This window comes from Aedes aegypti, chromosome 2 (genome assembly GCF_002204515.2).
Source record: "Aedes aegypti strain LVP_AGWG chromosome 2, AaegL5.0 Primary Assembly, whole genome shotgun sequence".
Lineage (NCBI taxonomy): Eukaryota > Metazoa > Arthropoda > Insecta > Diptera > Culicidae > Aedes > Aedes aegypti.
Genome location: NC_035108.1, coordinates 304,918,290 through 304,945,640, shown reverse-complemented (window position 1 = coordinate 304,945,640; position 27,351 = coordinate 304,918,290). Strand labels below are relative to the sequence as shown.

Genomic DNA, 27,351 nt, shown 5'->3' with positions numbered 1-27,351 from the left:
TTTTCAACTTTGTAAACAATGATTTTCATGATTATGGATGACACCATTGAAGAATCATGCCTCACATGAGTTCTGAAAACGATATGAGCAAGAGAAATGCGGTTGGTACTAAAAATGACATCGCCAAAAATGATTCCGCTGTCAAAACCTTCATAAATATGTTCAATAAAGCATAATTCACAAATTATTATAAAGCGTGAAGAATTTCCTCAGGAAATTGCCTATCTTAAGGCGTATTCCACAATCCAAGGTGTTTTTAATTTTAAAATACAGTGATCCCTCCATGAGTCGATGTTCCATGACTCGATATCGACTCATGGAACCATACTGGAAACAAAATTTCATGGTTACTATGATGGTCCCTTCAAACAGCTTTCCAAAGGATTGCTGTTCCATGACTCGATATTTCCATGAGTCGATGGTCCCTTCAATATCGACTCATGGAGGTTTCACTGTAACTAAAAAGGTATATGACTTGTAAGAGTTTGGCCTTCATGTACGGCTTCAGGGACCATGATTTTAGTAAGTAATGATATTTTCAATATTACCGTACGATGTTTTCATGGCATCCCATATCAGCTAAATAAAAATATAATTTAAAACAATTTTGAAACCTGTTTTAAACTTTCAGAAAACAAAATATAGTACATAGACACGAGCAATGGGCGGCAGTACTTGTTTTAAAAATATAAAATTTGCACCACATGCATTTTCAAATCAAATGTTCAAGAAATATTCAAAAAAATGATCAATGTTACCCCGGATTACGGTACCTCAAATTTTACGTGAATTATATAGAGTCTTCACTCACTTGTTGATAATTCTGATGCCAATTCGGGTACACTAGTATTTCATTATTTTTGCTCATATGGGGTATTTGAAAAATATGTACGTTTCGATGGAGAACAAGAAATTTTCACATGGATTTTATTTCTTCTCCAGTCAAATCTCAATGGAAAAATAAGATTACTGCATAATCTTTAAAGAACCATACACAGCTAAAAATATGTTGAAACTTTAAATGTATTTTCATGCACATATTTGGAGTATCAAAATAAACACAAGTTTCAACTACCAATCACCTATGTTTCAATTAAATTTGCTTTAATTTTACACGATCGTGTAAAACTCAAGCATTTCTAGTTGAACATTCAATTTAAATTCATTAAAATCCACATGATAAAGCCTAAGAAGCTGTATTTATCCAATAATTCTTCCAGAGTCTCCTCTAAGAATTCCTCCAGGAAAATCTCTACAGGGATTTTTACAGAGATGTCATCAATGCTTTCCCAGGTAACACTACGACAGTTTCTTCAGATATTTCTCCAATGATTTCACCAGAAATTCTCCAGAAAGGGGAAAAGCACTCTTTTTCGACCCGCATATGCCAATTTAAGAATTTTCATACAAAGTAGGCCAAAATCGTATGGATGGGTCGAAAACTAATGCTATGTTGAAAATTGGTGCTTTCTCCTAGTCCTTTCGAGATTCTTCTAGAAATTATTCCTGAGACTTTCTTCAGGGATCGCTCAAGGATCTTTATCAGGATTTGTTCGGGAGATTCATCTGGGGATTCTACAACAATTACCTATACTAATTATTCTAAGGATCTTTCCAGGTAGTCCTCCAGGGATTATCCTTCAAATTTCTCCAGAGATTCGTTCTGGGCCTCCAAAAAAATCAATTCGCGGATTCCTCCAAGAATTCCTTTAGAAATATCTACATAGATTCACCACTCTAGGGATTTCATCAAAAATAATACGAATTCCTCCTGGGATTCCTTCGCAAATTGTTTAGAGATTTTACTAGAAACACTTTTCCTGAAGAAGTCTTCGTTCTTGGAGGGATTCCAGGAGTAATACCTGGAGAAACCTAGAGTAATCCCTGGTTGAATTTCCAGAGAAATCCTTGCAGGAACATGAAATATGCTTTTCGGCTACGATTTATCTTTCCAACGAGTTTTCTTTTCAATATAAAAACTATCTAGACATTAAAACTTACAGTCATTTCTCTACCAGCTCATCCCTGAAAACAATTTCTAGAGGAAACCATGTAGATTTTTTTCTGGAACAATCCTTGGATAAATTCGTGAAGAAAAAGCTAGAGACATCTCTGCAGCAATTCCTGTAGAGATTTTCCTGGAGAAATCTCTGGAGGATCTCTGACAAAACTCCCGTACGAATCTCTGAAGGATTAGCTAAGCAAATTTTTGTAGGACTCCTGGAGGCGGTGTTTGGATTGTGATCCGAATAAGCCGATTGAATCTTATTCGGACAGTGTAACAGTTCGCGAACCATTGCAGTTCGTGGCACATCGTATTCGGAAAGCCCTATGAATCTAAACATTTACTCTCTCGTTTGGTACGTGGCACGAAAGCGTTCAAGAGAAGCAACTCTCACAGACTGCAACAGTATCAAGCCATTCAGGTGATTTATGTTTTTCATAAACTTGGTAATAACATTCATATTTTCTGGTAATACAGCCTTTTACAACCTAATTATAATCTATTGGACCATTGAACACCCCTTTGGTTTCAAACATAATACAGAAAATGGAAAATATTCGCCTCTGTTTCTTGATCAGAATGAGAGTGGGTCAGTGAATGTTACAAGTGTTGTCACACAGTGATCGGCGCCAAACAGTGGGTGGTGTGTGTCTGTCTTGTTTTCGCTCATGGCTCGTATAAATGGGATGAAATTATGGCTCGTGTGTCAATGATCGTTAAATTTTCCAAAGCCTGCCTGGAGGCATCTCTGGAGTATTCCCTGGAGAATCCTTGGAGGCACCCAAGGAAGAGTTACTGTAGAGATTCTGCTAGGATTCCAAAGAAATACATGTAAAAATATTCTGGAGATATCCTTGAAATAATCCTTGAAGGAAACCATGAGAAAATCCCAGGAGAAATATCTGAAGGAAAGATGTTCCAAATATAATCCCTGGAGAAATTATCAGAATAATTTCTGATGAAATTCCTGCGGGAGCCCATATGAGAATCTCTGGATAAATTTTAAGCGGAGCTCTTGGTAAATTCCCTGGAGGATTTTTTGGAGGCCCAGAACGACTCTCCGGAGAAATTCCTGAGAAATCACTAAAAGATTATCCGGCGAAAATCTTGGAGTAAGTCATGTAGCGACTTTTCTGATGATAAATCTGGAAGAATTCCTGGAGAAAATTCTTCGGGAATCCCTTGAGGAATTCGTGAGTTATAGAACACCTGGAGGAGTTCTTGATAGAATCCCTGGATGAATTCCTGGTAGAATTTGTTGGGACAACTGACAGCTGGTGAAAATGGTCTAGACTCACGCATCTGGAGATCAAATCTCCACGAAACACACACATACATGCACATTTGTTCAATATATGGGGACTTCAATGCGACGTCATAGTCAGTTTGATATCTACACATGACATTCGAGAGCTTTTTAGTTGGATTTTTTTTCCAACCAGCAAAAATCCAACCATCAAGTCATACCATGTAGTGCAGCTCCAACGAGTGAATCCCCACTGTGAACTATTAAATTCCACTAGAATTTGTATGCTTTCACAGATTCGCATATTTTGACTTCAACTGCCAGGCCTTCTTCAGTGTCGTGTTCTAAACTCGACTTTTTCGAAATCGAAAACAACGAAGTCTTGTCTAGAAAACGACACTGAAGACGGCTGTACAGTTGAGGTCGAAATACGCTTATCAGTCGAAGGATACAAACTCTAGTGGAATTCAATGGTACATGTAGTGCCAGTTTCAGTCTTCATTTATTTAAAATTTAAGTGTTTCGGCTAAATTCCTTGCACGAATTCTATGTGCTACGAATGCAAAAACTGATCATTAAACGCTCGATTGATAACAAGAGTGTTCGAAAATTCAACAAATTATCATTGCAAATTGAAACGAAAATAGAATGATCAACCGTCTTTGCATTCTTGATAAGAGCCCAACTGTTAACAGGGGGCCTGGCTTGACCTTCGCCATACAAACCATAATCCATACCCACGCGTACGTCAACTAATTAACATTTTCCTTGCTTATCGTTCCAGTTCAACGGAAACGGTCACCCAGAGGACCTCAAAATAGCAATCATCGGTCAGAGCAACTTTGCAGCCGAAGTTCTGGAAGTCCTACTAGAGCATCACCACATTGTGGTCGGAGTGTTCACCATTGCCGACAAGGGAAGCCGCGAGGACATCCTTGCCACGACTGCCCGGCAACTTAACATACCGGTTTTCAAGATTTCGGCATGGCGACGCAAGGGTGTTCCCATTCCGGAAGTGCTGGAGAAGTACAAGTCGGTCGGAGCGAACTTGAACGTGCTGCCATTCTGCAGCCAGTTCATACCAATGGAGGTGATTGATGGAGCCAAATTTGGCAGCATTTGCTATCATCCGTCGATATTGCCCAGACATCGTGGAGCGAGTGCCATTTCATGGACTTTGATCGAAGGGGATGATACGGCCGGGTTCTCGATCTTCTGGGCTGACGATGGACTGGATACCGGACCAATTCTGCTGCAGAGACAATGTCCGGTGTACGGAGATGATACACTGGACACATTATACAAGAGATTCCTGTATCCGGAAGGTGTCACAGCAATGGTGGAAGCAGTGAATATGATTGCGGATGGGACTGCACCGAAGATTACGCAGACTGAGATCGGGGCCACCTACGATCCTGCGCTATTCCGTGAAGAGAATCAGTTTATTGATTTGAATCAATCGGCGGAGAGGATTTTTAACTTCATCAGAGGGTTGGATTCAGTGCCTGGGGCATTGGCGGTAATTATCGGGGATGATGGAAGTGAGTGTCCCGTGCGATTGCACGGAGCATCTTTATGTGGCCCAGCCATGCTCGATAACGCTAAACGAGTGAACTTCAAGGGATCAGCAGGTCCAGCTTTTGTGGATCGCGATGGAATTTTTATCACCGCATCGGACGGACAGTTGGTGAAGGTGAAACGTGTGAAAAAAGGAAGCAAGATGATCCAGGCTAGTCAATGGTTTACCCAGGCGGGTAAGAAGGTTATACCATTAGAGTTGAATGCACGAGAAGTTGAGATGGAGGAAATACTCAAAGGAATTTGGAAGTCCATCTTGAAGGTGGAAATAGAAGCGGAAACAGACTTCTTCGCCTGTGGTGCCGGTTCCATGGATGTCGTTCGCTTAGTGGAAGAAGTCAAAGATGCATTGGAGATCCCGTTAGAAAACGAAAATCTTTTCATGGCACCTAGCTTCCAGGAATTTCTGAACGAAGTAATAAGTAGAACAAGGAATGGAACAAGCCAGGAAAGTTCCGGACCGGATTATGAATCGGTAGTTTTGAGAGAGAACAAGAAGACAATTTCCGTACCAGTGCAGATGTTTGTAAATGGTAGGTTCATCGACGCAGAGAACAAAAAGACTCTGGATATCATCAACCCTACGACGGAGCAAGTAATCTGTAAGGTCGCTGCAGCATCCGCGTCAGATGTGGATTACGCTATAAGATGTGCTCATGACGCTTTCAAGGGCGTTTGGAGTCAAGTATCTGCCAGAGAGCGTGGGCAAATGATGTACAAACTGGCTGACCTTATGGAACAGTACAAGGAAGAATTGGCAACCATTGAATCCGTTGACTCAGGTGCAGTATACACCCTGGCTTTGAAAACTCACGTGGGCATGTCGATTGACGCGTGGCGTTATTACGCGGGATGGACGGATAAGATCGAAGGATCGACAATTCCCGTTAATCCAGCTAAACCAAACAACGTACTCACCTTCACCAAGCGAGAACCGGTTGGAGTTTGTGGATTGATCACCCCTTGGAACTATCCCCTGATGATGCTCTCGTGGAAAATGGCTGCCTGCATTGCTGCTGGCAACACTGTAGTAATCAAACCTGCCCAAGTTTGTCCTTTAACTGCATTGAAGTTTGCGGAACTCTCGGTGAAAGCTGGATTCCCACCGGGTGTAATCAACGTAGTTACGGGAGCTGGATCTGTCACCGGCCAAGCCATCTCCGAACATCCCCTGGTACGAAAACTTGGCTTTACTGGATCAACACCTATTGGCAAAAAAATTATGGCCTCATGCGCCGAATCGAATATCAAAAAATGCTCAATGGAACTTGGTGGCAAAAGTCCACTGATAATTTTCGCTGATTGTGACATGGATAAGGCCGTTCGATTGGGAATGTCATCCGTGTTCTTCAACAAAGGTGAAAACTGCATAGCTGCTGGACGGCTGTTTGTAGAGCACAAGATTCACGACGAATTTGTGCGAAAAGTAGTGAAAAACATCAAAACTATGACCATAGGGGATCCGCTAAATCGAGGAACAGCTCATGGTCCACAGAATCACAAAGCTCACATGGACAAGCTGGTAGAGTATTGCCAGATTGGAGTAAAGGAAGGGGCTAAGCTTGTCTATGGAGGAAAACGAGTGCCCAACATGAAGGGTTGGTTCTTCGAGCCGACTGTCTTCACCAATGTGCAGGATCACATGTTCATAGCAAAAGAAGAATCTTTCGGGCCTATCATGGTCGTCTCAAAGTTCCACAGCAGTGATTTTGACGCATTGGTTCAGAGGGCTAACGCTACAGAATACGGTCTTGCCAGCGGAGTGTTCACCAATGATATCCGGAAAGCAATGCTGTTTGCCGATAAAGTTGAAGCTGGAACCGTCTTTGTCAATACGTACAACAAGACAGACGTTGCTGCTCCTTTTGGAGGGTTCAAACAAAGCGGATTTGGAAAGGATTTAGGTAACTTATGAGTACAATCGATCAATCAATCAATTTTAATTGATCTTTGTTACTTTTTCAGGCCAAGAAGCACTGAACGAATATCTCAAAACCAAATGTGTGACCATTGAGTATTGATAACACCTCCCAAGGCATGGCATCTCATCACATATAAGCTTATTATGTAAATCATCAATAAACGTGTGCATTTATTACATTAAGCCGCTACTTAGTGTTAAGAAAAATACAGAAAATCCTTATTTCAATCACAGTTATCCGCTAATTCAGAATCTACAGTTTCCTCCTTGGTCCCATCAATTTCAACAGGCTTAGATTCAACATCTTCTGTGTCCTGCATAACTTCACCTGCATGAGCCGCTCTTTCTTCGTTCAGCTCAGCAATTTCGTTCTGCACTTGTTCCTCAACCCAAGCAGTAATTTTCTTCACAACGTCTTCAACATCATTCTCCTCTTCGTCTACTTCAATTAGCTCTATTTCATTTGCGCTAGATTCTCCGCCAATTGTAGCAACGCTCATCTTTCGACTGAGTTCCAAATACTCGTCAAACAATTGGTTTGAAAGACGTCGTTCAAGCTTGCGACACGCCTTATCCAAATTATCAATCGTCGAATCAACCTCGCCGGGGTATTTATTCTCACAGTGACAACGAATGAACTGACGAAACTTTTGAATAATTGGATGGGAGTCCAGATTGATATTTTTACGAAATTCTTCAATATCATCGTATTGTTTCCAATACTGATCAACTTGAGTGTTCAAACAGTGTTCAACGTGCGCTTCTTCAGAAAACTCTCCGGTTGCCTCCGTAACAATGTCGTACAATTCATCTTCGGTAAGTTTATCGATTTCCTCCTGAATTTCAATGAACTTCCGATAAACAGGATCCCGCTGAAATTCGTTATCTACGTTTGGTATCAGCTCTGGATCTAGTATTGGTATGGGCTTTGGAGATGTTAAAATTTCAAGCAAGTTATGGTCCGGACGTATTGAATCCATGAAATCTTCCTCAGCGGAATCCGAAGATTCAGAAGAATCATCAAAGTTAGACTTCAAATCTTCGCTAGACGTCTTTACAGATTGCGATATAATCTTCTCGATAATTTGCTGTGCTAAGTTGTCATTTTCAACGATTTCTTGTTCATGTTCAGATGAATGGACTTCTAGCTCCTCTGGGATCTCTTCTTCAGATTCAATCGATGGTGTTTCTGGAGCCTTTGGTTCTTCCTTGATGTTTTCCAGGAAATCGTCAACCTTCTTAAGCTTCAACCCGATTTGATCATAATCTTCCATAATGTTTGCCAGTTGATTATGAATTTGATCGATATGCGCGTTATACAAATCCTTCTGAGCAGTGACTCGATCGATCAGGCATTGCAGCTTTTCCTGATCCTTTCTGAATGCTTCCAATCTGTACTCGTTGAAGTCATGTTCTTGTCCACCAATTGAAATATTCTGTTCCTCAAGGTTCATGTCAACCAAGTTTTGCTGTTCAATCAGACGATCAATTACCTTCTCCTTAGATTCTTTTGCCTCTGTTCTAGCTTCCGCGATTTTCGACTCGTTCGAGTTCCTTTCCATATTTCGCAACACACCTTCGTAGATAATCGGCTCTGTTCGTTTCGCCTTGGCGGTATGAGGTCGTGCCATTTTTGTGCTCGATTCGTCCTCCGGGTCGCTTTCCAAAATTTTTGCTGCTTTGAAGAACTTTTTGTATTCATCGATACATTCCGCGATAGACTTCTCTTTCTCTAATTTAATTGGAGGCTTCGAAGGCGATACTTCGTTTTCACTGTCCGTAGAGGTGGTTGAATCCTGACGATAGTTCGTAGCCAGTTTTGGATGCTTATTTGGAACGATTTTGTCAAAAAGATCTTCACTGTCCGATGAATCCGTGCTGGACGTAACTGAAACGCTACTGCTCCGGTATTCTTGATCTTCGTTCGTTATGTCCGTTGGCTCTGATTCAGAGTTGTCAACATCATTTGTGGACACAATCTTGTATTTCTTGCACTCGGTTGAAGGCGGACGAGACTCCACCTTGCTGATCAGTTCTCCATCTTTGGATTCCATTGTAATCGATATTTCTTCGTTGTTCTCAATCAAAACGTTCAGGGTGTCGTCTTCCTTTTCAGTGGACATTACTTTTTCCATATTCTTACTAAGAGGTTTTGGGGCGGGCTGTTCTTCTATTTGTTGCTCTTCTTCTACATCGGTAGGTTCAATTTCTTCAATCAACGTTCTAGGTTCAGTGTCAAAGCTTGGGGAAGTTAAGGGTGATTCGTTGGTTAGATTCACAATGTTTTCAATTGGCTTATCCAATGCCTCATGATACTCAGGCGACGAAGGTCCTGAGTCACATTCAGCTGTTTCGATTACTATCTCTTCTATCAGCTTTTCAGAACACGGCTTCGCGATGACCTCATCCGGTTTGCAATCGTAGTTTTCCTTCGCTCCATCGCTATCTGAAGATATTTCTTCAATTAATTTCTTAGGTGACACAGCTTTGATATCTTCAATAGTAGCTTCAATGTCTTCTTCGCTGGTCTCAATTACTTCTCCATCGCCATCAGCTCCACCACCCCTGTTTGTAGCAAATCTCTGGAAAATACCCGAAGACCCTGTGGCACTAGGAGTAGTGCAGAACATTTTTTCGACTTCAGCCCAAGCCTGTTCATTAGTTTTTTGATTGATTTCCAACATGGAGCTCATATCCTTGCCACATTTGGAAGCCTTGTCTTCATCTTCCTCATCGCTGCTGGTCTTCAACTAAAATACAAACGATTAATGTGTATGATGTTGCTGGACTCGCAAGTTACATTCAACTTCAACTAACCAACTCAGGCTCTCCATCACCACGATGACGCATCCTCAAGGTGGCTGAAATTGACGAAACGCATTGAAAAACTTTAAACTTATTTCATTTTTCAACTCAATACCGTTGATACTACGACGAATCTTCCTCTGTTCCTCCTTCTTCCAGCGAAGTAACTCTTTGCGTTCCTCCTCGTAACCGCCTCGTTTCCTAAAAGACAAGGAGTTTGGCTCATAATCATAAAATCATCAGTTGTTCAATTTCAACAAACCATGCTTCAGCACAAGCTCGATCGCGATCGAACACCGGACGAGTATCCAAATAAGTGAGATTTTTCTGTAATAATGAATTCTGTATTGTTTTCATCCAAAAGAACTACAATATTAGTACTCACGCATTCCAGGATCAGTGTTTTTCTATAGGATGGAATCTCGTTGACCACCGGATTACCGGTCATGGTAAGGACACGGAGCTCCTTCATACCGCCCAAGATCTTGAAACGTAGAGAGGTTAGCTAATTCTTAAGCGAAAGCATAATTCAGAGTCGTACCTTAACGATTGCGATGTCTTCGATACGATTATGCGACAGATCCAAAACTGATACAAAGTTGCAATGACGTAGATGATCCAGGTTGTCTGCGGTCTTCAAATAGTTATGCGACAAGTTGAGAGTATTCAGCACCGGGAGAATGTCTTTAAACAATATTATTATTACTATTTTTATGAATAACACTTTACATATATGATATGCATTTCATCGAACAATAAGATTTACAATAAATATCGACTGTTGGACTTGACAACAAAAGTAAAAGTGGGACAAACAGGTGAATGTTTCGAGATCCGCTCGTGTTGCATACTAGAACGAGCATAAAGTTTTATGTTAACTTATGCTGCCTATGCTGAGGGCATGTTAACAAGAAAACGGAATACAGTCAATTCTTTGAGAAAGGCTCACAAAATATGTCTGAAACAAAGAAAGGAAACGTAAAATCCGTTTTAAAACAAAACAAACTGAAAGCTGTAAGAAGACGTCCAATAATTACGTAATGGGTTGTAGAAAAAAAAGTTATTTGATATTTATTATGCGTCATACAAATTATTTTTTTTTTACACAAAAAATCTTAACATTAGGGGGAAAGGGGCGACAAAAAAATACTGATAAATAATGATCTGATTTTACTTGAAAATCACCTTTTTCTTCAAATTCTGAAAGGAATTAAATAAATTGTTCAGTTTTTACCCAGTGCTTACCTCTAACGTTGCTAGAATCTAACTGTGCCAAAATTTAACTGGCCCAAATAAATATTAGAGGGAGTGGTGATAAAATGAACACTGTCATGATATCATCTTGCTTCTAATGGAAAATCGATGATTTTATTTAGTAGCATGACCCAGCATCATGAAAAGAGATGTTATCTTACACAGCGACACGAATTCAGAATAAAATAGCTAAATTTTTACATATTTTCATCGTCACCGAAAAAAGAGGGAAAATTTTACATGTCATGTATTTTACCCACATGACATGTAAAATTTTCCCTCTTTTTTCGGTGACGATGAAAATATGTAAAAATTTAGCTAGAATGCTTGTTGGTGGTACAATCAAAATGAAATAAAAAACGTGAGTAAAACTAATATTTTTGAAAATTTCTGTCGCATTCCTGAAAATACATGTATAAATGATAACGACCCATTTGCAAAAAAGGTCGCATGGTATCTGATTTGATATCATATCATTACGATGTTCACAACAATGAAAAACCTCAACATCTCCGAATCAAAATTTACATCAGTCCTAATTTTTGAACGTGGATTTCTAAAATCTTCGTTTCCGTTGATGTTTTTACTTCAATTTACTTCCGTATCAAGTTACTTTTTGAAGTTTGTTTTTCATCCGTTGTCCTGCAAACGTTGTATTGTCCAGTAGGCAATATTCTACGTGATGTCAGATTTGCATTTCACCTTTTCTCAACTTTCCAGGTGGATTCCGATAAATATTATAGCGCACAAACACGTCAGAGCCCTTGAGGAAAACCAAAGTGAAAGAATTGGTAAAATCAGTTGATCTCGAGCCTCTTACTCATACGAAAACCACACTAATTTTATTTAAGTAGAAGATAGATATAAAATGTATAGTCTACATTAAAATTAAACTTTATGTTGCTTATTCTACTTGGAGGACCATAAGGGATTTATATGATGGTGGAGCTCTGATATGTTTTAGACATGCGTCTGTAAAATCCAAGACAGTGGTTTTACTGAATTATTTTTAGGTTGTGATTATACTATAACTAACACTCTTTCATGACCATCATTGAAAAAGCATACTGATAAATAATGATCTGATTTTGCTTGAAAATTACCTTCTTCATCAAATTCTAAAAGAAAGAAAATAAATTGTTCAGTTTTTACCTAGTGCTTACCTCTAACGTTGCTAAAATCTAACTGTGCCAAAATTTAACTGGCAAAAATAAATATTAGCAGGGGTGGTGATAAAATGAACACTGTCATGATATCATCTTGCTGCTAATGGAAAATCGATGATTTTATTTAGTAGCATGACCCAGCATCATAAAAAGAGATGTTATCTTACACAGCGACACGAATTCATAATAAAATAGCTAAATTTTTACATATTTTTATCGTCACCGAAAAAAGAGGGAAAATTTTACATGTCAGGTGGGTAAAATGAATGCTTGTTGGTGTTAAAATCAAAATCAAACAAAAGACGTGAGTAAAACTAATATTTTTGAAAATTTCTATCACATTCCTTAAAATACATGTATAAACGATAACGACCCATTTGCAAAAAAGTTCGCATGGTATCTGATTTGATATCATATCATTACGATATTCACAACAATAAAAAACCTCAACATCGAAATCGAATCAAAATTTACATCAGTCCTGATTTTTGAACGTGGATTTCTAAAAACTTCGTTTCCGTTGATGTTTTCACTTCAATTTACTTCCGTATCAAGATGCTTTTTGAAGTTTGTTTTTCATCCGTAACAAGCTCGGTGTTCACTTTTCCACCCTTCTTCCTATTAACTAGTTGTCCTGCAAACGTTGTATTGTCCAGTAGGCAATATTCTACGTGATGTCCGATTTGCATTTCACGTTTTCTCAACTTTCCAGGTGGATTCCGATAAATATTATAGCGCACAAACACGTAAGAGCCTTTTTTTTCTTTAAAAAGACACCGACACGTTAATGCTTCCAGTGGGCATTTTGCCCTTTGAAGGAAGCACCTCACTAGACAACGGACGAACATGCAACGCCCAGTGGCACAGTCGGGGAAAACATTGCTCACAAAAAGTTTTCCGTCCGGAGCGGGAATCGAACCCACACTCCATAGCACGATGTGGCTTAATGCCTGGTGACACTAACCACACGGCTACGAAGCCCTCGTGGAAAACAAAAGTGAAAGAATTGTTAAAATCGGTTGATCTATTCTCAAGCCTACTCGAGTCATAGGAAAACCATTCTAATTTTATTTAAGTAGAAGATATACATGAAATGTATAGTCCACAATAAAATTAAAATTTATGTTAATTATTCTACTAGGAGGATCATAAGGGATTTTTATGGTGGTGGAGCACTGATATGTTTTAGACATGCGTCAATAAAATCGAAGACAGTGGTTATACTAAATTATTTTTTGGTTGTGATTATACTATAACTTACACTCTTTCATAAACAGTTACACAAACTGAAAAAAAAATATTTGACCTATACATTCGCATAGCCAAGGCAAACTTAGGCTTTATTGTTCGAAAATTAAAAAAAGCTGGCTTTTTTCACAGTATTGAGCAAACAATATCAGCAATTCTTGTACACGTTGCATACAAAGGTATTAGTGTTGATACGAATTCATCAACACATAAAAAAGCATATCCTAGTAGCATTTGTGTTTTTCATTATACGATTGAATTATATTTATTGTCCGAAATAATGAGCGTTCTACACACTATTGACGCATTTTAAGCCAACTCGTATAGATGTTGGCAGCACTCTCTCATATTTCAATGAAATATTTCGGATGTGTACGTACACCTTGATGAAATAAGTCACTTTGCATGCTTAATTATTTTCCCTAAATTTATCTAAACTATCATTTTTAAAGGGTCAAACTTTTTACCTGATTTTTTACAAAACAATGTAATGGAAAAATGCTGCGCATCGTACCTTCGTGCTGTGCGTACACGAATTCTCTCTGCTCTTGGAAGTTTTCTTAAAAACTACCTAAAGCAATAAAACAGTACTTTTCAGTGCTACAAAAACAGTACTTTTCAGTGCTAAAATTAAAAACGGTACTTTTCAGTGCTACTAAAACAGTACTTTTCAGTACTATTTTTTCTACTATTGATCCCTTTACGATCCTTGTTTGGACCCGTGCCTTCGATTTTTCGTTGGACCCGTTGGCGAAAGCTAGCGGTGGTAATCCTTCTTGGACACCGTCTTGGGAAAAAACCTTTCGAAGGTCACGTCTTCTTTCGTTTATTAATTAAACATGGTATCAACAACAAACAAAAGGAAGGGTGAATCTCTGAATTCACTACTTCCTTCCAAAAAAGTGGGTTTTAAAACTGTCACTACACGTGGCAAGAATGGAAGAAAGGACGCTTCCCCGGAATGCGAACTTTCTTCCAAGGGTGAAATGAATAATTGTATCGAAATGAGCAATCAGTTCGATGCTCTAGACAAATTTTCCGAACACCAAATCGAAGCAGCCTCTAGCCCAGGCTCTTTGATTCAAGTGAGGAAGCAAAGAGTGCCGCCTATCGTGGTCAGTTGTTCCGAATTTGCGGGATTTAGGCAGGAGATCTTGAACTCCATTAGGGGAATCAAGGTTTCCTTCCAAATCGCAAAGAAAGGAGACTGTCGCGTTTTGCCGGAAAGTCTTAAAGATCGTGAGCTTCTTCTCAAACATCTTGAAGAGAAGAAGCACAAATTTTTTACTTATGACGACAAAACTGAACGTTTGTTCAAAGTTGTCTTGAAAGGTCTCTCAAGTGACTATAAATCACCTGAAGAGATCAAAAATGGAATAAATGATTTACTTGTATTTTCCCCAGTCCAAGTAATCATTATGAAAAAGAGAACCAAATCTGGCATTGTTCGGAAAGGGCTTTCTCAAGAATTTTATTTAGTTCACTTTAACAAAAAAGAACTAAATAATATTAAAGCTTTGGAAAAAGCAAAACTTTTGTTTGATGTCCGTGTGACATGGGAACATTTCCAGAAACCTGGAGGAAATTACCAGAACCCCACTCAGTGCCGTCGGTGTCAAAAGTGGGGTCATGGTACAAAAAATTGTCGCATGGATGCTAAATGCATGATTTGCGGAGGTTCTTCTCACGCCAAAGACGTCTGTCCAGTGAAGGAAGATACCACCAAATTCATATGCTGTAATTGCGGGGCTAACCATAAGTCCAATTTTTGGAATTGTCCTTCACGCAAAAAGGTCATTGAGGCTCGTGCCAGGCAGATGAAAGATAATATCCGTTACGATAACGGTCGTTTCCGGAATTTGCCTGGTAGAGTATCGAACAATGCTCATTTTTCAGTTAACGATCGCTTGATCATGAATCATACCCATCAGGAAGATCATAATCATGCTCATTCACAAACTAATTTTAATCCGTCGGGTAGCCGTTCGAATCTTTCTATTTCGAATGTATCTACCCACGGTAAATCCTTTGCCGATATCGTAGCAGGAAATTTGAACTCCTTCCCTGTTCGATCCATGGGTACCCATTCTACTTGTTTCAAATCAAATGGAAAAAACCCTACCGCCACAGGTAACTCCGCTTCTTCGTCTACCGGAAATTCCAATGGGAAATCACATGACATGTCTGCCTCTGATTTTAATTTTCTAACTGAACAATTGAATCTAATGATTGATGCAATGTTCAAAGCCACCACTATGACTGAAGCAGTCCAAGTAGGTGTAAAATTTACAAATCAAATAGTTATTGGATTACGTTTTTCTAATGGATCCAAATAATAATTTAAATATTTTAAATTGGAATGCTCGTTCTCTGAATGGTAAAGAGGACGAGCTGTTTAATTTTCTTACGGTTAATAACGTGCATATAGCAGTTATTACCGAAACGTATTTAAAACCTGGATCTAAACTCAAAAGAGATCCTAACTTTTTTGTTTATCGTAATGATCGACTTGATGGGGCATGTGGGGGAGTTGCAATCATCATTCATAGGCGTATAAAACATCAACTGTTTTCATCATTTGAAACTAAAGTTTTTGAAACTTTAGGTGTTTCTGTTGAAACACAGTTTGGTAAATATACTTTCATAGCTGCCTATTTGCCTTTTCAATGCTCTGGGCAGCAAGTTAATTTTCTCCAAACTGACTTGCGTAAATTGACTCGCAATAAGTCAAAATTTTTTGTCATTGGTGACTTTAATGCCAAACATCGGTCATGGAATAATTCTCAAAGTAATTCCAACGGCAGAATTTTATTTGATGAGTGCTCTTCAGGATATTTCTCAATTCAATACCCTGATAGCCCCACATGTTTTTCCTCTTCTAGAAACCCATCTACGATTGATTTGGTCTTAACCGACTCTAGTCATCTTTGTAGCCAACTGATTACTCATGCTGATTTTGATTCTGATCATGTCCCTGTCACATTTCATATATCCCAAGAAGCGATTCTCAATCCTATCAGCTCCACTTTCAATTATTTACGAGCCAACTGGAATATATATAAAACGTATGTTGACTCCAATCTTGATGTTAACATTTCTTTAGAAACTAAACTTGATATTGACAATGCTCTTGAAACTTTAACAAATTCCATTGTTGAAGCCCGGAGCATTGCAATTCCAAAATGTGAAGTAAAATTTGAATCCGTGATTATAGACGATGATCTTAAACTCTTGATCCGTCTTAAAAACGTGAGGAGAAGGCAATTTCAACGCTCTCGCGATCCTGCTATGAAAATTATATGGCAGGATTTGCAGAAAGAAATCAAGAAACGTTTTGCTCAATTAAGAAACAAAAATTTTGAAAATAAAATTTCTCAATTGGACCCTGGCTCTAAGCCCTTTTGGAAATTATCGAAAATCTTGAAAAAACCTCAGAAGCCAATACCGGCATTGAAAGAGGAAAACAAATTATTACTAACTAATTGCGAAAAAGCTCAAAAACTTGCTATGCAGTTTGAAAGTGCGCACAATTTTAATTTAGGACTTACTAGTCCAATTGAAAATGAAGTTACTCAGGAGTTCGAAAATATTCTCAATCAAGAGAACGTTTTCGAAAATGCCTGGGAGACTGATTTGGAAGAAGTGAGAACTATTATTAAAAAATTCAAAAACATGAAAGCTCCTGGCGATGATGGAATTTTCTACATCCTCATCAAGAAACTTCCAGAAAGTAGCTTATCATTTTTAGTTGATATATTTAACAAATGTTTTCAATTAGCATATTTTCCTGACAAATGGAAAAATGCTAAGGTTGTTCCAATTTTAAAACCAGACAAAAATCCTGCAGAAGCTTCTAGCTATCGTCCAATCAGTTTGCTTTCCTCCATCAGTAAACTTTTTGAAAAGGTTATTTTGAACAGAATGATGGCCCACATCAACGAAAATTCAATTTTTGCCAATGAACAGTTCGGATTCCGCCATGGACATTCGACCACTCATCAACTTTTACGTGTAACAAATTTGATCCGTTCCAACAAATCTGAAGGCTATTCTACTGGTCTTGCTCTTCTAGACATAGAAAAAGCATTCGACAGTGTTTGGCATGAAGGTTTGATTGTAAAATTAAAAAACTTTAATTTTCCAACATACATTGTTAGAATAATTCAAAGTTATCTGTCAAATCGTACACTTCAGGTTAATTATCAGAACTCCAGATCTGAAAGACTTCCTGTAAGAGCTGGTGTTCCTCAAGGCAGCATTTTGGGACCAATATTATACAATATTTTCACATCTGACTTACCTGCGCTACCTCAGGGATGTCAAAAATCTTTGTTTGCGGATGACACAGGCCTCTCCGCCAAAGGACGAAGCCTGCGTGTCATCTGTAGTCGATTGCAAAAAAGTTTGGATATTTTTTCTTCATACTTGCAAAAATGGAAGATTTCTCCTAATGCTTCCAAAACTCAACTAATAATATTCCCACATAAACCAAAAGCTCTTTATTTGAAACCTTCAAGTAGACATGTTGTCACGATGAGAGGCATTCCAATAAATTGGTCAGATGAAGTTAAGTATCTAGGGCTCATGCTAGATAAGAATTTAACTTTCAAAAATCACATTGAGGGCATTCAAGCCAAATGTAATAAATATGTAAAATGTCTCTATCCCCTTATTAATAGAAAATCAAAACTTTGTCTTAAGAACAAGCTTTTGATATTCAAACAAATTTTCAGGCCAGCCATGTTGTATGCTGTACCAATATGGACTAGCTGTTGTAATACCAGGAAGAAAGTTCTGCAGAGAATTCAAAATAAAATTTTGAAAATGATTCTGAGGCTTCCTCCCTGGTATAGTACCAATGAGTTACATAGAATATCCAATGTTGAAACATTGGAACAAATGTCAAATACAATCATTAATAATTTCAGGCAAAAATCGTTACAATCTTCTATTGCCACGATTAATGCGTTATATGTTTAGGTTAAGTTAGGTTAAGTATATTAAAAACATTTTTTTTTCTCTTATAAGCAGGTGAAATCAACTCACCTGTAAAAAAAAAACTGAACTGCTACGGCAAATGAAATGTAATATGTTGTTAACAAAATGTTAATTAAATCTTAAATTTGTTTTACCAAATTAGGATGATAGTGTTGTCAAATAACACAGAACACCTAGATATAAGAAATGAATGTAATGTTTGGAATGATACTAATAAAGAAATTAAAAAAAAAAAAAAATGTAATGGAAAAATGGCAACTCTTACAAAAAGTTTTGTAAATATGATATGTAGATAATTGTCTATTTTTTAAATAAAATACTAAAACAATCTTATTTGTGGTCTACACTGAAAATGAAATGATATTCAAAATTGAGAGTCGGTTTTAAAAGTACAAATAGCCATTTTATATTTTAATAAAATTTTGTTATTATGCTCACTACCAATCGTCCATACGTCAATGAAACTTAATAAGCGAGTCAATTATGTATAATCAGTTTTCTATAAATTATCAAGAATTCCAAATAAAAACTGTCTCATTTGTTTCATACACTGGAAAAATGAATTTCAAAATATTAGGTCAATTTAATAAAAAAAGGCTATTTTTCATCTTATTGAAGTTTTGTATCAAGATAAGTTATTATGTTTACTGCCAACTGTCCATACAGTGCGAGATATCCCCCTATAGTAAATTTTTTTTCGAGCTAAATTTTTAACTTGTTTTAAATTTATATTTTTAGGGTTTCATTTTCAATAAAAACTAAACAAATGAAGGTCACAATCATCTCGTACTTCAGGTCAATGAGCTAGTCAATTTCGTCTAATCTGTTTACATGATTTGACTTTTTTAAATTTTTAATTTAAAAAAAAAAATAGTATAGGCTACAAGTTAGATTTTTTTTAGAATTTCTATTCTAAAATTTGGACAATTATCGACAAGTCATTTTTCGATTTCATTATTTTCATTTTCATTTTCATTTTGCAGCGTTTGGTGGGGCAATGAGAGCGCAAGTCAGTCCAAAGCCGGGGTAAGGGATAGGTAATGGCCGTAATAGTCTATGCGGACCACTTGAACACCATCGGAAAGGATAAGAAGGGTTGGGGTAGGGTATAGGGAATGGAGAAGACTTGACACAGTAATGCGATTAATGCTGCAAAATGTAAATGTGCTGAAAGCAATTTAATTTGAGTTTTGAAGTTTGATTTGACTTATTAAAATTCCAAATAGATCGGCCATTGTACAAGTAAGAAAGAATATGCTGATCGCTTTCTAGAAATTTTATAAACAACAAAATAACAACAATATGAGAGTGATGCTAAGGGCTGCTGATGGCACAATGCGACGCTTTAGGAGATTTTGATACTGAATGAACATTACTATACAGAGCGCAATTTAATCGATGGTGATAACTTTACAAACTTTATCTGTTTTTACACTGATTGACGATGCTGATTTACATAAAAATATTTTAAAAATAATTGATATTATTAGTTCATTTGTTTGTGTGATCTAAGTGTTAATAATGGAAAAATTTTACATACCCTTGATAATAATACTTCCCTGATCAGAAATATTATATTTTGAGCGCCCTTTTCGAAGCTATTCTATCCAGGTATCCATGTACTGCTTTCAATCCTGAAATTATTCTTATTGTGCATGCTCATGCATTATATTACACGGTAAAAAATCAGCACGTTCGATTGAATAGATTGATCACTTGACTCAATTCAAAACAACAATCACCATGATTTGAAGGGTTCTAACTTTGGATTTGCTCTACTGTCTCTAGAACTAGACTCTGAAGTGAAAAGTCTTTGATTTTGAACATCATGTCTTTTGTATGAAAGCAATCATTGACAGCTCGTTGTAGAAAGAGATTGAGATCAATACAACCCTTTTCAACAGATGCGAGTTGGTGTCGAGGTAAGACACTAGACTTGCACTCCGAAGATTGGTGGTTCAAATCTGGGTCAGGCGGAAAGGTTTATTTTAACTTTTTTTTTATTTCAAATCAATACATGCAACGTTGAATTCAAGTGCTGTTACCTTGATTTTGTCAAGATTCAACCGTAGTGTGAAACCAAGTGCAGAACTATTGATAGCATGGTGCTTATTTTTTACCGTGTAGTGATGATCATAATCATGCAACAGATAAGAAGGAGAGAAAAAGAGAATATAGGAACAGTGATTAGTAATGAGTTAATTATGTAGTTTTGTTAGAATTATAAACAATTAAACAGCAGTAATGAATAACTTATAAAATTACTTTGCAGCATAGCTGAGCCTTTCGGAACGTAAGACCGATGTATAAAAATAATTTGTTTCGAAATTGTCCGCGTGGTCTTCTAGTGCCCCTATTAGATCAGAATCAGTCATAGACATACATATCGAATGCTCGCCATGACCCTATGACCAACATTTGTATATGTATAGACTTAGCTGATGTGGCTTTTCTAATAGGTAGTTCTTTCACTCATTGATTGTCTTCAAAACCTTGTCAAGTCTAGAAAATTGATTTTATTTCATTTATTACTACATTAAAGCTACATTGTACTTATTAAGTATTAGGTATTATTTTATGTTTTTATCACTATTGATATTATCAAGGCCAGAATTCCCAGTGAGTGAAGAATTTTATAGTACTAGAACACCATAGAAGATCGCTTAACATTACCTAATCATGGAACGGCTTTTTGCTCTATTATTTTAGGTAGATGCTATTGATCTCCCTTTGCTCCTATCCTATATTTTTATATTTTTCGATTTCATTATTTTGTAAAAAAAAGTCGGGTTAAAAAAGTTTGGTCCTTTTAAAATGATAGTCAAAATAATTATGCAAATTGGCTTATTTTGATTATTTCATTAAAGCATCAAATTATTTCATAATTTCATTGAAATCTGAGAGGGTGCTGCCACGAAATGCGTATATGGTTCTACGGTTGACTCTCCACATCTCGATATTGAAGAGAACATCGAGAGAGAGAAAAATCGAGACAAAGAGCGTTTTTCAATGAATACTAGATTGAAAACCACTCCATATTCAGGAATATTATGAACAAGCAGACGTCATTTCGTGTTCCAGAACTGTTTCAAATATCAATGAAATCGGGTGTAGTAACCTTTGATGATGAGCATATCGACATACTTAGAGGAAATAGGGAACGAAAATCAAGCAGGAACACATCGAGATACGGAGAGTGAAAATGTATTCAAAATGAAGGGACCGAAGAAATCATTTTCATTTTGCAGCGTTTGGTGGGAAAATTAGAGCGAAAGTCAGTCCAAAGCCGAGGGCAGGTAATGGCCGTGATAGTCTGTACGAACCGCATGAACACCATTGGAAAGGATAATAAGTGATGGAGTAGGGTAAAGGGAATTGAAGACTTGACACAGCTGCAAAATGTAAATGGGTTAATAGCAAAATAAAACACATTTTGTTACAAAAAGTTTGTTAATTGGAAAAGTAATACATAAAAATAAACTGGTACCACTTTACAAATTGGACAAATAAATCATGACATCAAATATTTTTGTAGGTAGCTGCTTAAGACCAAAATATTATAAGATGCAGGAATAAGAGGTCGAAGTTATCGAATGTATTTGATCGTCGTGATGTAGGAGAATTTTGAACTATGATGTCATTTCCTTAATTAAGTATTGTTTGACTAATTGAATGTTCATTGCCATTATGGAAATTAACACCTATCTTATATTTCAAATACCTATAAACAACATCAAGAAAAATATCCATGTATAGTTGAACCTATTATGTCGTATTACTGTTCTAGGTCTAAAAGAAGTCAAGTACTCCATTTATTGTCATAAACATCCCAAAAGTAACTCACCCACTCCTGCGTTCCGTTAGATTTATAACAGTTACTAATGAGTAGTTGACTATTGATATTATCAAGGCGAGAATTCCCAGTGAGTGAAAAACTTTAGAGTACTTGAACACCATACGAGAACGCTCAACATTACCTAATCATAAAACGGCTTTTTGCTCTTTTATTTTAAGTAGATGCTATTGATCTCCCTTTGCTTCTATCCGCAACCCGGTTCATGCACCCTGTTGGATCTCGAAAACCCCTCGTAGAAGATTACAAACCGCCAATGGCATTCCCATATACTAACAATAGACATATAAGAAATTAGACGGCTAATGTCGCTGCTAATCTTGTGACCAACATCTATTATGTGTATTTTGGAAGCGGTACTCAAAGTGTCAACTCAATTTAACCATAGCAACCTGCTTTCAAAATCAAAACAATTATCCTATCACATTATCCTGCCATCACAAAAGCGTGTTGTGTTTAATTGTACCATAAATTTTTCGTGTTCCTCAAAAGAGCTTGTGTGTTGTTCCGAAGGTAAACATTTTTGAATACCTAGGTGTTTCGAAAACAAATTCTTATGGCTTGACTCCTTGTTATCTATTCCAGCTTCATCGCAGATTGAGTGATGGCCTAACAAGGGACGGTGTGATTGAGTTCGGAAGCTAAATAAATATGCCTTGCAGGGACACAGTTACTTTCATCAATTTGTAAGAAGGAAATATTTAGAACTGCGCTTCAACCGCGTATAAGAAAACTTTGAACTCCAACGTAAATGGAAACGCAATCATCGCAATAAAATGTAGGTGCATCGACACCGGATCGTCCAGTAGCCCACCACAAAGGTTGTGAATTATTTAAGAATCATTGGAAATATACAATTTTACACAATGAATGCAGTTTTCTCACGTGAAGAATGAAATAAACGTAGCTTTATTTTAAAAAAAAGAGGCAATTTTCGGTCTGCTCTATAATTCGACTTGTGACTTTGTATTTTGCGTATTTCAGAAATTGTGGCTCACATTCGTGGGTAACACAAAAGCTTCCATGTAATGCCAATTTCAGATGCAGCGTATCGAGCATAGTGACTCTAATCCTCAGCTTTGTTGGTCTTTTATTCGTCAGTTATTCTAGCTATTGAACTCGTTTTACTAATTTCACTTCACATTCCCTTCCCATATTAGGCAAAAACAAAACAAATGATTCGACACTTTGAGTACCGGTGGGTTGTGCTAATAGAATTATTAGTAGTAGAACGCTAATGGCGTAGTTGCCACAAAACTGATTTCAATTTTTATTACCTTAAATTATGTTTTTTCATTGTTTGTTCTATACCATGATGTTGTTTTGATTCTTAAAATTAATCTGACACTTTGAGGCCCGGTACTCACGCTGTCAGTGCGTGGCAAACTAGATGTTGGTAACACGAGCAGCAGCGACATTAGCATTCTTAGGTTAATGCTTCTACTGTTGTGCTCATAGAAAATCAAGGCTACTATGGTTGATTTATCCCCATCACAGCCATTATATGAATCTAACAGCGCCTCTAGCGTTCTAAATGTAATATTTCTGTTATACTAACCCACATTGCACATTCAAGGGTCTAACTTTCTCTTAACCCACCCTCAGTTTATAATCTTCTGGACTGCTAAAAATTATATTTTTCTGAAGTTTAAGTGATTTTGAAGCATGATAGCCGTGTTATGCAGTAGTTTGACCAAAACTTTTAGCTCAGAAGATTATAACTGATTTTTTTTTTTGTATGGTATTCAGTTGGAGCTGCCTGACAGCTTTACTTGTCAAGGCTGAACGCTCGGTCTGGCTTTTGCCAAGTTTCCCCTCTACCAGGACCAATACTCAGACGAACTAGGCAATGGCGCCCACATGAACACTGTTTTTTCATTAGTATTGTGACGTGGTAGTTTTTAAAAAGTACCCATATTCCCTTGCTTCTGAGAAAAAAAAAAAAACATTGTTAAAATCAGCAATTCTAACAGAATTTGTTTGAAATAGTAGTGTAGTTGTGTCGTTACTAATACTGTCTAGTCGAAATGATTTTGTATAATATGTCACTTAAGTGTCCTTTTAAGTCATGCTATTGTGATTACTCTTGTAATTTACGTAAGATTATCGTCATGTCTCTACAAAATTAGGCTGTTTAGTAGTAGTACTAGTTCATTTCGTTGAACTAGTTGAAGGTTTTTATTGGTCATTACATTCATATGTCCTTAAGTAAATGAGTCATTTTCTTGTCTGTTCAACAATTTCTTGAAATAAGCAATGATCGATCTCAGCGTCTTATTTTCCATAGTCATTATTATAGTAAATATTTAAGGCGAAGTATGCCGTCTTTGAAATTTGTACGCGTCGTTGATGATTGTTGTCAAGTCATCACACGATTTGGAAGTAAAGAAAATCAGTTGGTTTTTCACTGAATTAGTTGAAAATGTATCAATATATTTTCCACAAGTTAGCGCATATAGTGATACTTTTTCGAACCAATATTTATCATGTGGACTGAGTTTTATCAATTTGAAATTGCGAGCTGCAGTGCCAACATGGCTGCCGAAACAAATGACGGGCTACTTAGCCTTAATAGATAAGTCGCTTTAGGCTTCTATTACAGTCTCGTACAAGATTCACTTTTCGGTGAATGCAGTGCTTCACAACGGCTACTTTCTACTTGTAAATTTTGCAGAAATGAAGCTAGAATTTGATGGTTTATTCCATTGTTACAAAAGAGGTATTCCCTGTTATGGCATTGTAAAAACCATATTAAAATAAGATTGTCGCCATTTATTAATATTCAGTGAACCTACTAGTCATTTTCCTCAGAGTAATAGTCCCTGCGTCGTATATGATAAGAATATATCTAGCTAGCTAATAGTAAGAGTGGCTACGGATCATTCTGTTTAGCAAAATGCAAACTGATCGACGCCAATAGTATTAATATCCACTTCGAATAGATTAATTATTTGAATTATTGCGTCTATGTTATATAAATTATGACGCGGCAGTAAGCAAAAATGTCAAAATGTGATACCAGCTCTACAGGTTACGTCTTTGGTTTCCATATAATGGGCTAATCGATAATGCCCTCTCATCGCAGCAAGATCGCATAACCAAAAGGAGGGACTCGTAGTCATGATATTATAAACATAACATTTTATGATTTCATTAATTTCTTTTTCATGATCCCGGAAACGGATTTTTTTTTCATGTGCCAAGAAGAAGAAGGATATAGAAAAATAGAAAGCTTCAGGATGTAGCTTCCAGGATCATCGATAGATTTTTGATATCATGACTGATATTACTAGAAATACTTAAAATGAACTCGCTCAATAAATACGGAGAAATTAGGCACTGTTGGAAAGCATTCTAGTTCCAACATTAGAGTGGTCTTATATTAGTAATTGTACAGTCAACTTTCCCTTACTCGATATTGAAAGGACCATCGAGTTAGGGAGGTTACAGAACACAAAACCAATGCAACTGCGATCCAAGGGACCATCGAGGTAGCCATGAAAACCAACTTTTACTATGGTTGTCTAACTCGATATCGAGATACGGAATATCGAGTAAGGGAAAGTTAACTGTAGATGCTAACATTGGTAAGGCTAATGTTGAATAAACATTAGAGTTAGTCAATAATTGTAGTATAATTTGAATGGTGTATTGTTTGCATCTGTCAAAAGTTTATTTTTCATATATCAACGTAAAAAAAATTGAACGCCTTTTAAATGACCCATTTGAATGAGAGTATAATACTAAATCAAACATTTTGATGGATGAACCATATTTAAGGTAACATCATCATTGAGCAGGAGATGATTATTATCCTTTGTTCCATATGTGAACCAGTGTCAGTTTGTTTGACCCAATGACACCCCCTCGATAGGGTGAGAATGGATCAACATTCATTCGTTCATAAATCAGTCAAAAATAATCGATTTTTTTCGAATTCCATTTTTCTATACACTACCCGTTCGATGTTGGCAACACGAAACCGTTCAATTTTAACAACTACCGTTAGATTTCGGTAATATTCATTTTTTGTTTATTCTGGCAATATTTTATATTCTCATTAGGTCGAACTTTTGCTCTATAATACCATACCAGTTGTTTAATAGTAGTTTACGGAACAAGTTGCAGAATGATGATTTTTACAGCATGAGTCGTAAATTTATCCTACGAGGCTTGCCGAGTAGGATAATTACGACGAGTGCTGTAAAAATCGAGTTCTGCAACGAGTTACGTACAACATTTTTTGCAATTTCGTAGAAGACCACTTGAGGGTATCAGAAATTGTATCAGAATGCCTTCACCTTTATTTTACAATTTCTGAAAAAATGTTGGGTAATGATTCATTACGCAACTCAAAACAGTTGCGTAATGAGAAAGCGTTGCGTAATGAATCATTACAGCACTGGTTTCAGTTAGGTAATGACTATTCCCGCACTCCATACTTCAGTGCAGGAAAGTAGGCCGTTTCATGACAGATTGGCGTGATGAAAAACAGCCTATTACGATGAGAAATTGCAAAAATTTATTTTCCTAATTCTAGTGTCCCTTCTAAATGGAGTAAGTGAGAATTATTATTCGGATCAGATACTTACCATGCCCACAATTCTCGATCCTGGTGATATGATTATGGGACAGGTTCAGGGTGTCTAACTGTTTGCAACTGTCAAGATTTTCAATTTTCTACAAATGTAAAAGAATGAAATTCATAATTAGCTCATCCACTAATAGTGTATCATTGTACCATACCGTGATAAGATTATTTTGCAAATAAAGACATTTCAATTCCGTTTGGTATTCCAATCCTTTGATCTCCGATATAGCATTGCACTCTAGCCATAAGCACTTCAATCCCACATACTCCTCCAGTGATTCAATGGCGTTGTATCCTTAGAATGGAATTTAAATAAAAAAAAAAGAACACAATTTCAAAGGTGTAATTTTAAATCGAAACGCAATTAATTGATTTTTTTGTTGTTACCCGAGTAGTTCAGGTATAGGATGTCATTGAGGTGAGGGGTAATGTACAGCTTGTTCTTTTTACAAGAATCTACAATAGACTTTTTGGTCATCCTGAAAGCACGATATCAGTTAATTTAAGTATTCTTCTATCATACGAGTCAGATATGCTTACTTTTTCGGCCCAAAGGACTCTTCCACACATTCGCGTACCATTTTTCGAGGCTTTTCCGTGAAAATCAAACGATATCAAGCAGCTGCTTTCGTTTTATTGCTATCAATGTGAAAATAACAACCATGCCGGTTGCCAGGCTGCCTGGA

General features: G+C 37.1%; 2 protein-coding genes across 2 annotated transcripts in view; one reads left to right on the top strand and one right to left on the bottom strand.

Moving 5' to 3' along the window:
- Positions 1–6,933, top strand: part of LOC110673980 (cytosolic 10-formyltetrahydrofolate dehydrogenase-like) — a 12,643-nt gene extending 5,710 nt beyond the window's left edge. The window contains exons 2-3 of the mRNA XM_021845585.1: positions 4,036–6,733; positions 6,795–6,933. Coding sequence (XP_021701277.1) covers positions 4,036–6,733; positions 6,795–6,850 — 2,754 coding nt within the window. The 3' untranslated portion in view covers positions 6,851–6,933. The remainder of the gene's footprint in view (positions 1–4,035; positions 6,734–6,794) is intronic.
- On the bottom strand, positions 6,898–27,351 carry LOC5573861 (dynein assembly factor 1, axonemal homolog). Its single transcript, XM_001654842.2, has 10 exons — positions 27,206–27,351; positions 27,053–27,144; positions 26,821–26,960; positions 26,667–26,754; positions 10,097–10,239; positions 9,941–10,039; positions 9,818–9,882; positions 9,671–9,756; positions 9,568–9,611; positions 6,898–9,500 (listed from the first exon to the last, which is right to left on the bottom strand). The coding sequence occupies exons 1-10, from the start codon at positions 27,244–27,246 to the stop codon at positions 6,975–6,977; spliced, it is 3,324 nt and encodes a 1,107-aa protein (XP_001654892.1). The 5' UTR covers positions 27,247–27,351; the 3' UTR covers positions 6,898–6,974.

Bases quoted from the DNA above. Each gene is read 5' to 3' on its own strand.
- LOC5573861 (XM_001654842.2), bottom strand. From the start codon at position 27,246: ATGGTACGCGAATGTGTGGAAGAGTCCTTTGGGCCGAAAAA. The intron at 9,883-9,940 runs GTGAGTACTAAT...TCATTATTACAG, and splicing joins AAACACTGATCCTGGAATGC to AAAAATCTCACTTATTTGGA. The intron at 9,757-9,817 runs GTTTGTTGAAAT...CTTGTCTTTTAG, and splicing joins CGAGCTTGTGCTGAAGCATG to GAAACGAGGCGGTTACGAGG.